Genomic DNA, 13,916 nt, shown 5'->3' with positions numbered 1-13,916 from the left:
GATTTGCAAAACAATTAGCCTTTTCCTCGTCACTTCGAGCCCAATTTCCACCCAAGTCTCGTGTTGGCATGTTGGAGTCAGTTGGTGGCTTCATGGACTTTTGGGCTTTCCAAAGGGAATTTTGCTTGTTTGAATTTGGACACAGCTTCTTTATATACTATACATTTCGGTGTTCAATTCTTCCTCACGTTTGAGCGCTTTTTTAAATTTACGTATAGCAGCTTTCAATTGAAGCTGAGTGGAAGGGGAGCGATTTATCTGCCATTCACGTCTTGCACGCCTTTTTTCATTTACAAGCATTTCTATATCTTTATTAAAGATTTTTCTGAAACCAAGCGGATTATGGCTTTTGTTTGGTGTTGCTAAGACAGCTGCGCTGGTTCTTATATCATTGAGTTCTCTTATGCTTTCGTCAATATCTCTTCCTGTATTTATTTTATACTCAATATTAACTTATTAGCTTATTTTTTATATTTTACCCATTTTATTTTATAAGATGTTAGACCCACTTTCGGTTTAACGAATTTGGGTTGTTCACATTATCTTTTCAGGAGAGTGATCAGAAGATAAATCAGTACTTGTATCAACTGCTATGTGCGATTTATCTATATTTTTGATTACAGCAAAATTAATTAAATCTGGTATTTTATTACTATCACTAAGCCAATATGTCGGCTTACCCGAAGATATTATGTCAAGGTTATTGTGCCTATTTATAATAGTGTGATATAGCTGTCGTCCTTTCGAATTAATTAGTCGTGTGTTTTGCATTGTAATATCCACCTGCTAGAAATCTATCAGTTTTAAGTCCCCGCAGCGATTTTTTATAAATATTGATGTAGCTTGTAACTGCGCTGTAGCATGAGATTCTAATTCGTAGTGACTTAATCGTTTTTTTAACCAACACTGCTGTTCCACCATGTGCCTTTCCATCTGGGTGATTTGTAACTTAGAGTATAATACCAGGTATAGAGACATTGTTTTTATTCGTAATTGTAATAGCATTACATCAATATTATTTTCCTCCAGAAATCTAGTAAGTTCCAATTTATGTTCGTTAACACCGTTAGCATTCCATAAACAAATGTTCAATACACTAACTTTTTACTTAAAAAAGTTTGCAACATTTGGTTTTGTGATTTGATTATCTCTTGAATCATATTTTACATTGAAGCCATGAATTGTCTCATACATTGGGTAAGGTGGAAAATCATAGTTTCAACGCTTCTATTTGGTTGGTTTTGGGGCAAATGCATTTGTGCAGTATTTCCTTTCACCACGTTTGCATAGCTCCCATTGTCTTTAGGATTTACTGGTTTTGAAATATTGACGGGGATTTCAATATTTTCGTCAGGAGGAATATTTAACATTTCTAGCGTTAAGTTTATTTTGTGTAAGCAATCGACGAACTGTTTCCGCACTTACTTCAACTTTCTTTTCTTCCTTTAGTTTATGGCTACAACAGACATACGCGTATATGGGTTATTTTTGATCATTCGCAACAAAAACCGGCCATTTTGGCCGTCAATTTTTCGTTTTGTACTTCTGTCAGATATTTTATTACATATAAAGTACGAGTTTTTTTTTAAAGCCTTGATTAATGTAGATTACAGTAGATTTTTTTGTCAACAATTTCGTCTATTTCACATATGAATTTATTATTTTCGTAATTATTAATAATAATGTTCCTTTCTTCAATTGTAGTGCAAGTCATTTTTTAATTTGAGTCGTTGATAACCTTATTCTGTTGCCAGTTAATAAACTAAGAAAAGCATTTTCATTTGAGTGTAGTTTTCGGACAAAATGACAATACTATGGCGCGACGTGATAACTCTCTCATTTCAAGCGTGAGTACTATTGAACGCACAATAAATGTAAATATATTAATTTGGTTGTTACTATAACATAAACTGTGGTTGTTTTTCTTTTTTTCTTTTATGTAGGATTTGAAATTAAAAGGAATTTTGGTGAATATTAACATACTCTGCTTACTATTTTTATTCTAAGTTACAAAATCAAATAGTTTGGGGGTGTCCCATTTATAGTGTGAGTCAGTGTGTATATACTTTCTTAATCTGAAGAACCCCCTCTATCCGAACATACCCATGTTAGCCTCTCTATTCTGAATTTTAACCCCTATTATATGTATCACATATGACCTAACATAATGATGTGAGAATATTTCGATTAATATTATATTATGTCGTAAGTATGTAGTAGAAATTATGACACCATTGTCATGAAAATAGTGATTTGAGCTAGTTGAATTGGTAAAAATATGTATATCGGTTACTAAAAAAAGTGAATGAACCTAAGTTAGTTTCTAGTGTGCCTTATAGTATGATTTAATAAGATACCAAAGACGTAAGTTGCCTATCATATTTTTAACTTAATTCAACTTTTGGCAATAAAGCTCCAAATACCAGTGTTTATCAGAGGTATAGTGAATCCAATCGAGGTCATAGATCTCTCCAAGACGTTCTTGTTCCGGAAACTATTGATGCTGTGCGCAAACTGATATTGTAAGATCGGGATTGAGAATGCTATGGGCATTAGCGGGGCCAAAATACATTCAAAATTGCATAAACATTTGTCGTTTGGTCCAGGGTAATGTTAAAAAACACCATAACGGTGCTTCAAAACACGTCTATGACAACGTGACAGATGATAAATCATGGATTTATACATGTGAGCCCTTAAATAAACAGCAGTTGATTGTATGGATGTTTCAAAATGAGCCTAATCTAACAAAAACTGTTCGACTACGAAACACATCCAAGCAAACAGTTGCCTATTTTTTTTTTTTGGAAAAATTGAACATGCCGCAACCATATCACTACAACGCTTATCGACACCTGAAGAGGCGGTTGATGCGTTCAGAACGCTATTGGCAAGAGTCCTTTGAAAATTGGTTCAAACACAAGCCAAAGTATGTAGATTGTAATAAAGAATTATCAAATAATTTTTTCTGCTTATAAATTATTTTATAAATTTGAAAACAATTAAAAATGTTTAAGGTATACGGTTGGTTTGTGTTGATCCTTTTCTAACCGCTCCTTAACGAGTGATGAACAGTAAACATCACCAATTTTTGGAGATTCATTAAGGGGTCAGTAGGGTAATCTGGGCTGTTTTTTGACATTGTTTTTCATAGAAATTTTTATTCTACAATAGAACTTTTTTCACATATCATGAGGTATATCATGGAGTGTAAAAACAAATTTTTTCGGAATTTTTTGATGACTTCTGTCGGAGAAATAGCTGGGTGAATGAGATGCGTTTTTTCACTGGCGGGCACGATTTTTCATGTTTGGATCATGTGAAACACAAAAACCCAATTTATTCTTAAAAAGTACGCGAATGGTTATCGTTACTACTAGAATCATGAAAAAATGTTGATAAATAGAAAAGTAATTAACGTTTTTTCTTTTTTTTATTATTTGTCCCATGTTTTTTACATAAATTTTGTCATAACATTGTCAATAAATTATAAAAAATTATGAATCTAGTAGGGACGATAGCTAGGCGTTTTGTGAACATTAACACTAGATATACCAGCGATTGAAGTATACCTATTTATACCTAACCGGTCAAAATGACAACCGCAAAGTAATGTGGCAACCCCAAATTCAACTCTGCAACAATTATAGATATGGCAACTCGAAAACTGGATAAGTTGTCAGCTTGACGAACCGCCATTTTTCCTTCTTCTTGGCGCATCATCACGACTGCAAGCACGTCTCATCATTTCACTCTCCATTTCAATTTAAATTCAGTTATCAATTTGTTATCAGTTTTTTATATTAAAATAAATCTAAAATTATTGTGGACATCCCACGTATTGGTGACCCCGACAAAAAAAAAAGACGGAAGAAGAAGCGGTTAACCAGGTAACACAGAATTTGCAGCAACGGGGCCAATGGGCAGAGGACATCCAAACCTGCAACGTGGAAGTGACCAAAGTTTCCATCAGGATCCCACCATTCTGGCACGCAAAGCCAGAACAGTGGATGGCGCAGGTCGAGTCGCAATTCATTGCTGCAGGCATAACGAGCGACAAAACAAAGTACCACACCGTCGTGGCCGCGATCGAAAGCAACGTGCTAGCCAAAATAAGCGACATAATTCTTAATCCACCGAACAGTGAACTGTATATCACGCTAAAAAATTGTATAATAACACAATTCGCTGACTTGGAGCAAAAACGTGTAAAAAAGCTACTGCAGGAACAAGAGCTCGGTGATATGCGTCCATCACAGCTCTTGCGCGAAATGCGAAGTCTAGCCGGCAGCGAGATTAACGATAATATACTAAAGTCCATTTGGATGAGTCGGTTACCTTCCACCATGCGACTAATAATTTCCATCAGCAACGAACCGCCCGACAAAGTTGCCCAGCTCGCGGACAAAATATGTGAGGTTAGCGACACCCCACAAGTACACGTGGTCGAAACTCAAGATACAGCAACTCGCAATCAATCCAGCATCGAGCAGCAGCTAGCCGAAATCACAAAGGAGATAGCCTCAATAAAGGCGAACATAAATCGTCGGCCTAGAAGTCGCAGCAGAAGCCGTCCTCCGTCACGTTCCGGTATGCAAAACAACAATTCGAGTGGTTTATGCTGGTACCACCATAAATTTGGTAACAATACCAAAAAATGTCGTAGCCCTTGCGTAAAAAAGTTGAACTAACTAGTCTGCCGTCAATGACGGTCGGCGGCAGGCTCAACAATAAAAACCGCCGCTTAATCGTTCGAGACAAAAAATTCGCAATAAACTTCCTCATCGACACGGGAGCTGAAGTCAGCGTAATTCTACCGACGCAACAACAACGTAGATGCCCGAAAAAAAGCAACTACCTCTACGCAGCAAACAAGTCCACCATAAAAACTTATGGCGGAAAAACTATGTTCCTCAATCTGGGTCTACGCCGCCAATATTCCTGAAATTTCATCATTGCCGATGTGTCACAAGCCATCATCGTAGCAGTCAACCTACGGCAACGCAAACTCATCGACGACGTCACAAACACCAGCAGACTGTGTTCAATATCAACAAATAAAAAGGTAGTTTCCAATTTGTCTTACACTAAAGATTATCAGCCGTTCCACGATTTATTGAGGGAATTCGAAGACATCACGATGGAAAAGTCTTCAGTCAAAAAAACACAACACTTTGTCACGCACCATATCGTCACCAAAGCACCACCAGTCTTCTCTAAACCGAGACGCTTATCTCCCGGGAAGTTAGAAGCCGAGATACAACTCTTGCTGAACGCAGGCATCGGTCGTCCATCGCGCAGCCCATGGGCAAGCCCGCTGCACATGACAAAGAAGAAAAACGGCGAGTGGGGGCCTTGTGGCGATTTCAGGCGACTAAACGTCGTCACCGAGCCTGACAGGTACCCCCCGCCACACCTGCACGACTTCACTCATTCCCTGCACGGTTGCAAAATTTTTCCCACACTTGATCTGCGTCGGGGCTACCACCTGTGGAGCCGAACGACATACCAAAGACTGCAATTACAACGCCATTTGGCATGTTTGAATTTCCGTTTATGTGCTTTGGTTTAAGGAATGCCAGTCAAACGTTCCAAAGATTCATGGATCACATCTTCCGTGAATACGACTTCGCCTGGCCATACCTCGATGATATTTTGATATCATCGAAGGATATGAATCAACATCGTCATCATCTACAATTAGTATTTAAACAGCTACGCGAGTACGGCCTTGTCATCAACCGTTCGAAATGCATACTAGGTCAGCCGCAAGTTAAATTTTTAGGCTTCAAAATAAACTGCAGTAGAATTTCACCCCCAGAAGAACGAGTACGGGCAATTCAAAATTTCAACCTACCTTCTAGAGCATTTGATTTGCGACGCTTTCTCGGTATGGTAAACTTTTTTCGCCCTTGCGCCGCAGAAAGGCAAATGACATTATTCAACCTCAAAAAAGGGAGCAAGAAAAACGACACATCGCCAGTTGATTGGACAGTTGAAGCAAAGGAGGCATTTCAACAATGCAAAAACGACTTATGCAAAGCAACTTTACTCGCTTACCCAAAACACAGGGCGCAACTCAGTTTGACGGTGGATGCATCTGGAGCTGAGGTAGGAGCTGTACTACAAAACGACAACGACCAGTGGCAACCACTAGGTTTTTATTCCGAACGCCTTACCAAAACACAAACACGATACAGCACTTACGATCGTGAACTATTAGCGGCATACAAAGCAGTCTAATATTTTCAACATATGCTAGAAGGAAGAGAATTTTTCATCCTCACCATCTCAGCGTCAAATGCGTCATTCGGAATTTATCGCAAAATTCACAACAGACATTCGGTAACAAAAACTTACAAGACTCGAATACCAGCCTATTAATCAAACCTACCTGTAGACATCTTTTGTGACGTAAGCACCAGCCAAGTCCGACCGTACTTAACTCCTTCGTTTCGCAGAACAGCTTTCGACTCCATACATAGCATGACACACACTGGCGCCGCTAAAACAACTAAATTGATTGCAGAAAAATTTGTGTGGCCGAGTCTCCGAAAAGATTGCCCGTTATGGTCCAGGCAGTGCATCCCATGCCAAAGAGCTAAAGTGCAGCGCCACAACAGAGCACCGTTGTCGACATTCACGTTATCGCCGGACCATTACCACCTTGCAAGGGTTATCGATACTGTTTGACAATAGTCGATCGTTATTCCCGATGGTTAGAGGCACTCCCGCTCAAAGACAGGACAACAGAGACCATTGCTTTCAATTTCTACACGCACTGGATCGCTAGATTTGGAGTACCGAGTAGAGTAACAACGGATCAAGGTAGACAATTTGAATCTACGCTACTCAGAGAACTTTCCAGACTTTTAGGCATCAAGCTTTTACGCACCACTACGTATCACCCTGCGTCAAACGGGATTATAGAGCGATGACACAGATCATTAAAAGCAGCCATAAAACGCTATATGACAAACAACTGGGTCGAAGATCTCCCACTCATCCTTTTAGGTTTTCGTTCCTCATGGAAAGATGATTTAAGAGCGACACCCGCAGAGATGGTTTATGGAAATACACTTCGATTACCTGGCCAGTTCATTGCCGAAAAACATACGCACAATGCCAACGACCGGTTAAAAGCAGCTTTCGTCGCTGAGGATTACCAAACCCCGTCGAATCAAACAGTTCAACATAAAGAGTACCAAACAAAATTTGGTCGTCGAGTACGCTTTCGTCTTCGCGCATAGGGGGAAGTAATGTGGCAACCCCAAATTCAACTCTGCAAAAATTATAGATATGGCAACTCGAAAACTGGATTAGTTGTCAGCTTGACGAATCGCCATTTTTCTTTCTTCTTGGCGCATCATCACGACTGCAAGCACGTCTCATCATTTCACTCTCCATTTCAATTTCAATTCAATTATCAATTTTGTATCAGTTTTTTATATTAAAGTAAATCTAAAATTAAAATTAAATCGGACCAAAAAAATTATTTTTATTAATAATTTCTAAACAAAACCAACAGTTAATTCTTAGAAGAAAATTTATGCATTTTAGATCTACCGAGCGGTTTTCGAGCTACAGTGATCAGCAATTCTAAATAAATTGGTTTGGAAACACGCATATAAAGTTTTGGGAACCAATTACACTAAGTTGAAAAATTCTTACAAACACGGTCATACATATCTCCAAAACTAGTTGCCAAACCAACTTCAAATCTTCGGAAAATATTTGTAAGGTATTATATATGAATATACATTTTATATATAATCTAGAACGTAATGCAAAGTGTATTAATGAAACAAAGGGAGGCTACGTCCTATAGTAGAATATAAGTTAAAAAATACTAACTGTGATTGGATTTCCCCGACATTGTATAAAATTTTCTAACACCCGAACTTAGCACTTCCTTTGTCTCATCTGAAAATATAGTGCGAAGCTTTTAACTTTGAAAATTTCGAGAGTATAAAATGTCTCAAATTTAACTGTTCCTCCTTGTTTTGTTAAAATATGTTTACATAATTATATTTTATAAATATAATCCTACGGTAGGAATATATTATTTCGGTTAGAAAATATATAAAAATTATTGTAATTATTTACATATTTTCAGGTTAATTATATTAGCAATTCTACGCATTCAGTTCGCTCCCCAATTAAAAATTTATGTGAAATAAATCGCAATGTCAATACATCGCAGTTAATATCTTCAGTTGGTTATGAATACTTAAGAACTTTTGCTACAGAGTTGAGAGATGGCGGAAATCAACAAATTATGAAACAACGTGGTTTCCAGCTTATCAATCCTACAGAAAAATGGTTCCCAGGAATTGGTAACTTAAGAACAGAATTCAAATCTTGGGAGTGGATATATGGTAAAACACCAAAGTTTTCAGTTGAAAAGGAGATATTCTTAAAAGATCAGGATAAAGAACATAAAATGGTTCTTAATGTACAAGTGGAAAAAGTATGTACTCTAATTATTTTCGTTGCAATTTATCATAATAACATAAACATAATAGATAATATTTTTTGCATTTTAGGGTCTGATCCACAATGTAACTATTACGATGCCAAATCGAGAGCAACTACCGGTGGTATCTAGCTTACAGCGCAAATGTTACAATGAAGAAAACTTAAGTAAAATTATAAATGCTCTTAAATTGGCATCAACCGACAACATAATGCAAGCTATAAACCGCCATTAACATAATTGTATATTTTCTTAATTTGCAAATAAACTTAACCAATAATTAGTTAAAATGATTATTAAATATTGTGTTTTATAACCTTATACTATTATATTATGGTTTATTTTAAAATAGAACTGGTGATAGGGACAAAAAGTTGCGTTAAATTATTAAATTGTGGAAAATCAACAACCGACCAGATATTCACCAAATCTTGGAAAAGACCCGTGAAAAGAGAATTGACACACACTACCTCTTCGTCGATTTCAATGCTGTCTTTGACAGCACGAAAAGGAGCTGTCTCTATGCCGCGATGTCTGAAATTGGTATCTCTGCAAAACTAATACGGTTGTGTAAACTGACGTTAGGAAATACCAGGGAAGGATCTCTCCGAGCCTTTCGATACCAAACGAGGTTTCAAACAAGGCGACTCCCTTTTGTGTGACTTCTTTAATCTACTCTTGGAGAAAATGATTCGAGTTGCAGAACTAAATTGAGACGGTACCTTCTTCTATAAGAGTGTACAGCTGCTGGCGTACGCCGATGATATCGATATCTCTGACTCTGTGTTCGCATCTTTTGCTTATGCATAATGCGGATCCTGCAAATGAAAATTCACGTCTTTATTTAGGGCTTATGTCGAGAAATATAAAATTCTTGGCGGACCATGTGTTGCACTAGGCCGACGAAACCAAATCGTTGCTATATTTTCACATAGTTCACAGTAGTTACAGTGCTACTGCCAAACCGATTTGCAATGTAGAGGTACTACAGTCTGTGAAAACTCAGTTTCAAGCGAAAACCCAATGGAAGAGGAAGCTCTTTTGAGCTCTCCGGGATATGCCAAAAGTACTATGTCGGTGATAAAGACTAGGCCGAGGGCGTAACCCAGTAAGGAGGTGTTGAAAGCAAAAGCGACCTACAAAGCAGTGGTGAAAGTCCACGAAAGGCTTAGTTGTAAGACCAACCGGACGAAGAGGGAAGATAATTGGGCTATAGCCCAATTAATGAAAGAAAGCCGAGTATATTATTCATCGAGGCCGCAATTCAAATCCTCGATTCCGAGATTCGCAAAACAGATCGAGGAAGGAATTGCATCCAAAAGGCAAAGGTCCGTTGAAAGTCAAGCAACGTTTCTAGCGAGAAGGTCGAGGAAAAGGACGAAGCAGTAAGGCCAAAGGTCAGACTGGATCAATAGAATCCCTCAACGGGCGGTAGCGTCGGACAGCGAGATAGCCAAGAGGCTTTTTGCATGGTGAGATGGAGACCCGTGCACCCCTATGTTAACTTTCGTTAGTGCCGGCTAGCTCAATGGGGTCATGATATTAAAATGCAAGGACGACAAGTTGCGAAGCTTCAAGGCCTGTGGGAGGGAGTAGTTATGGAAATAGTGGACCGCAATTGCATTTAGTCCATACCGAAGGCGTAGGTTGCGATACCTCACAAGGTAAAACCGGATGATGCACTGAAGGTTACCACTTCCGGTAAGGAGCCAAAATAATCACAGTCGAGGGTTGGGAAGTGCCTCGTTTTCTGCCCCTAGGTATGTCAGATTCCAAGTAAAATTCTGAGTCCTCAATAAAAATGTAACCTTCAGAAATCTTAAGAATACTACCTGGGATCTATATTCCATTTGAAGCGATGCACATGTGCCAACGCTTCTTCGTCAAAACATTTTTTATAGGCACTTTCCGGGATGGCCTTCAGCTCGCGCATCGAATTTGTTTTTGTGTCTTCAATTAAGTCGGAGCGTGTTCCCCGAAGTGGATATTTCAGGAGAAAGGTAAAAGTCACAGGGGTTCATATCAGGTGAATACGGTGCTTGCTTAATGATCTTTGTTGAGTGTTTGGCCAAAATTTAACACAAATACGTTGATTTAAATTTTAAAATTCGACAAACTTTACTGGTCGACTGACATAAACAGCTGCTGTAAACATACTGGTTGACAGATTGCGTTAAATTTTAGCATCTTAATTAAGGACAGTTATACCAACCTAGGAAAAGAATTCTGCCGCTACAACAACAACAACAGGGGGGAAATGAGAGGGTGTATGAAGATAGTGATAGGGAATTTAAGTAGACTAGAGAAATGTGACTCGATTTCGGACTAACATAACATATAACATCACGTGCCTTCCAATACTTGCAAATGGTGTATCGAGGCTACCTTGTTAGAGCAAGGAGCTCTTCAAACTAGCCGATGAAGAGTTCTGTTGGGGAGAGTACAAAGACGCACTTAAAGGTTACAAAAAATAAATTCTTAAAGCCGATAGGGAGTCGTCGAAGAGCTTCTGAGGACTGGATGCAGTAAGGAATCGTTTTCAAGGGTGCATAGACGCTGTAGATCTCCAAAATACAAAATGCTTTGGTCAATCAACGGTTTCGAACCGTTTATACCCCTGGTATGGACGGTATTTTCCGGTAGAACTTCTTCTTCTTCTTAATTGGCGTAGACACCGCTTACGCGATTATAGCCGAGTTAACAACAGCGCGCCAGTCGTTTCTTCTTTTCGCTGCGTGGCGCCAATTGGATATTCCAAGCGAAGCCAGGTCCTTCTCCACTTGGTCCTTCCAACGGAGTGGAGGTCTTCCTCTTCCTCTGCTTCCCCGGCGGGTACTGCTTCGAATACTTTCAGAGCTGGAGTGTTTTCATCCATCCGGACAACATGACCCTAGCCAGCGTAGCCGCTGTCTTTAATTCGCTGAACTATGTCAATGTCGTCATATATCTCGTACAGCTCATCGTTCCATCGGATGCGATATTCGCCGTGGCCAATGTGCAAAGGACCATAAATCTTTCGCAGAATTTTTCTCTCGAAAACTCGTAACGTCGACTCATCGGTTGCTGTCATCGCCCAAGCCTCTGCACCATATAGCAGGACGGGAATTATGAGCGACTTATAGAGTTTTGCTTTTGTTCGTCGAGAGAGGACTTTGCTTTTCAATTGCCTACTCAGTCCGAAGTAGCACCTGTTGGCAAGAGCAATCCTGCGTTGGATTTCCAGGCTGACATTATTAGTGGTGTTGATGCTGGTTCCTAAATAGACGAAATTATCTACAACTTCAAAGTTATGACTGTCAACAGTGACGTGAGAGCCAAGTCGCGAGTGCGACGACTGTTTGTTTGATGACAGGAGATATTTCGTTTTGCCCTCGTTCACTACCAGACCCATTTTCTGTGCTTCCTTGTCCAGCCTAGAGAAAGCAGAACTAACGGCGCGGGTGTTGAGGCCGATGATATCAATATCGTCGGCATACGCCAACAGCTGTACACTCTTATAGAAGATGGTACCTTCTCTGTTTAGTTCTGCAGCTCGAACTATTTTCTCCAGGAGCAGGTTGAAGAAGTCGCACGATAGGGAGTCGCCTTGTCTGAAACCTCGTTTGGTATCGAACGGCTCGGAGAGGTCCTTCCCGATCCTGACGGAGCTTTTCGTGTTGTTCAACGTCAGTTTACACAGCCGTATTAGTTTTGCGGGGATACCAAATTCAGACATCGCGGCATAAAGGCAGCTCCTTTTCGTGCTGTCGAAAGCAGCTTTGAAATCGACGAAGAGGTGGTGTGTGTCGATTCTCCTTTCACGGGTCTTTTCCAAGATTTGGCGCATGGTGAATATCTGGTCGGTTGTTGATTTTCCAGGTCTGAAGCCACACTGATAAGGTCCAATCAGTTTGTTGACGGTGGGCTTTAATCTTTCACACAATACGCTCGATAGAACCTTATATGCGATGTTGAGGAGGCTAATCCCACGGTAGTTGGCGCAGATTGTGGGGTCTCCTTTTTTATGGATTGGGCATAGCACACTTAAATTCCAATCGTTGGGCATGCTCTCGTCCGACCATATTTTACAAAGAAGCTGATGCATGCTCCCTATTAGTTCTTCGCCGCCGTGTTTGAATAGCTCGGCCGGTAGTCCGTCGGCCCCTGCCGCTTTGTTGTTCTTGAGGCGGGCAATTGCTATTCGAACTTCTTCATGGTCGGGTAATGGAACGTCTGCTCCATCGTCATCGATTGGGGAATCGGGTTCTCCTTCTCCTGGTGTTGTGCGTTCACTGCCATTCAGCAGGCTGGAGAAGTGTTCCCTCCATAATTTAACTATGCTCTGGGCATCAGTGACTAGATCACCTTTGGGGTCCTACAAGAGTATGCTCCGGTCTTGAAACCTTCTGTAAGCCGCCGCATTTTTTCGTAGAATTTTCGAGCATTACCCCTGTCGGCCAGCTTATCAAGCTCTTCGTACTCACGCATTTCGGCCTCTTTCTTCATCTGTCTGAAAATGCGTCCGCTTCCCTCTTCAACTCTCGGTAGCTATCCCATCCCGCACGTGTAGTGGTCGATCGTAACGTTGCGAGGTAGGCAGCCTGTTTTCTCTCCGCTGCGACACGGCACTCCTCGTCGTACCAGCTGTTCTTTTGCACTTTCCGAAAACCAATGGTTTCGGTTGCAGCTGTACGTAAGGAGTTTGAAATGCCGTCCCACAGTTCCCTTATACCGTGTTGTTGACGAGTGCTCTCAGAGAGCAGGAGTGCAAGCCGAGTAGAGAATCGTTCGGCTGTCTGTTGTGATTGCAGCTTTTCGACGTCGAACCTTCCTTGTGTTTGTTGGCGTGCGTTTTTTGCTGCACAGAGGCGAGTGCGAATCTTAGCTGCAACAAGATAGTGGTCCGAGTCGATGTTAGGACCTCGGAGCGCACGCACATCTAAAACACTGGAGACGTGTCTTCCATCTATCACAACATGATCGATCTGGTTGGTAGTTTTTCGACCCGGAGACAGCCAGGTAGCTTGATGAATCTTCTTGTGCTGGAATCTAGTACTACAGATAACCATATTTCGGGCCCCGGCGAAGTCAATCAGCCTCAACCCATTTGGGGATGTTTCGTCGTGGAGGCTGAATTTACCGACCGTAGTGCCAAATATACCTTCTTTGCCCACCCTGGCGTTAAAGTCGCCAAGCACGATTTTGACATCGTGGCGGGGCAGCTCTCATAAGCGCGCTCCAAGCGCTCATAGAAGGCATCTTTGGTCACATCGTCCTTCTCTTCCGTCGGGGCGTGGGCGCAAATCAGCGATATGTTGAAGAACCTCGCTTTGATGCGGATTGTGGCTAGACGTTCATTCACCGGAGTGAATGACAGTACTCGGCGACGGACGGCGACTCTCTCCCACCACGAATATAACACCAAACTTGCGCTCCTTTATATGGCCACTGTAGTAAATGT

The 13,916-nt window shown here is 40.7% G+C and overlaps 1 protein-coding gene across 1 annotated transcript in view; it reads left to right on the top strand.

Annotated features, from left to right (window-relative positions):
- Window positions 1-8,777, top strand: part of LOC120770711 (lipoyltransferase 1, mitochondrial) — a 60,403-nt gene extending 51,626 nt beyond the window's left edge. Inside the window, exons 4-5 of the mRNA XM_040098291.1 lie at window positions 8,117-8,470; window positions 8,547-8,777. Of these exons, the coding sequence (XP_039954225.1) occupies window positions 8,117-8,470; window positions 8,547-8,711 (519 nt within the window). The 3' untranslated portion in view covers window positions 8,712-8,777. The remainder of the gene's footprint in view (window positions 1-8,116; window positions 8,471-8,546) is intronic.
- The last annotated feature ends 5,139 nt before the right edge of the window (window positions 8,778-13,916 follow it).

The sequence above is a fragment of the Bactrocera tryoni genome, chromosome 3 (genome assembly GCF_016617805.1).
Source record: "Bactrocera tryoni isolate S06 chromosome 3, CSIRO_BtryS06_freeze2, whole genome shotgun sequence".
Lineage (NCBI taxonomy): Eukaryota > Metazoa > Arthropoda > Insecta > Diptera > Tephritidae > Bactrocera > Bactrocera tryoni.
Note: the sequence above shows the minus strand (reverse complement) of the source record. Positions and strands in the feature narration are given on the sequence as shown.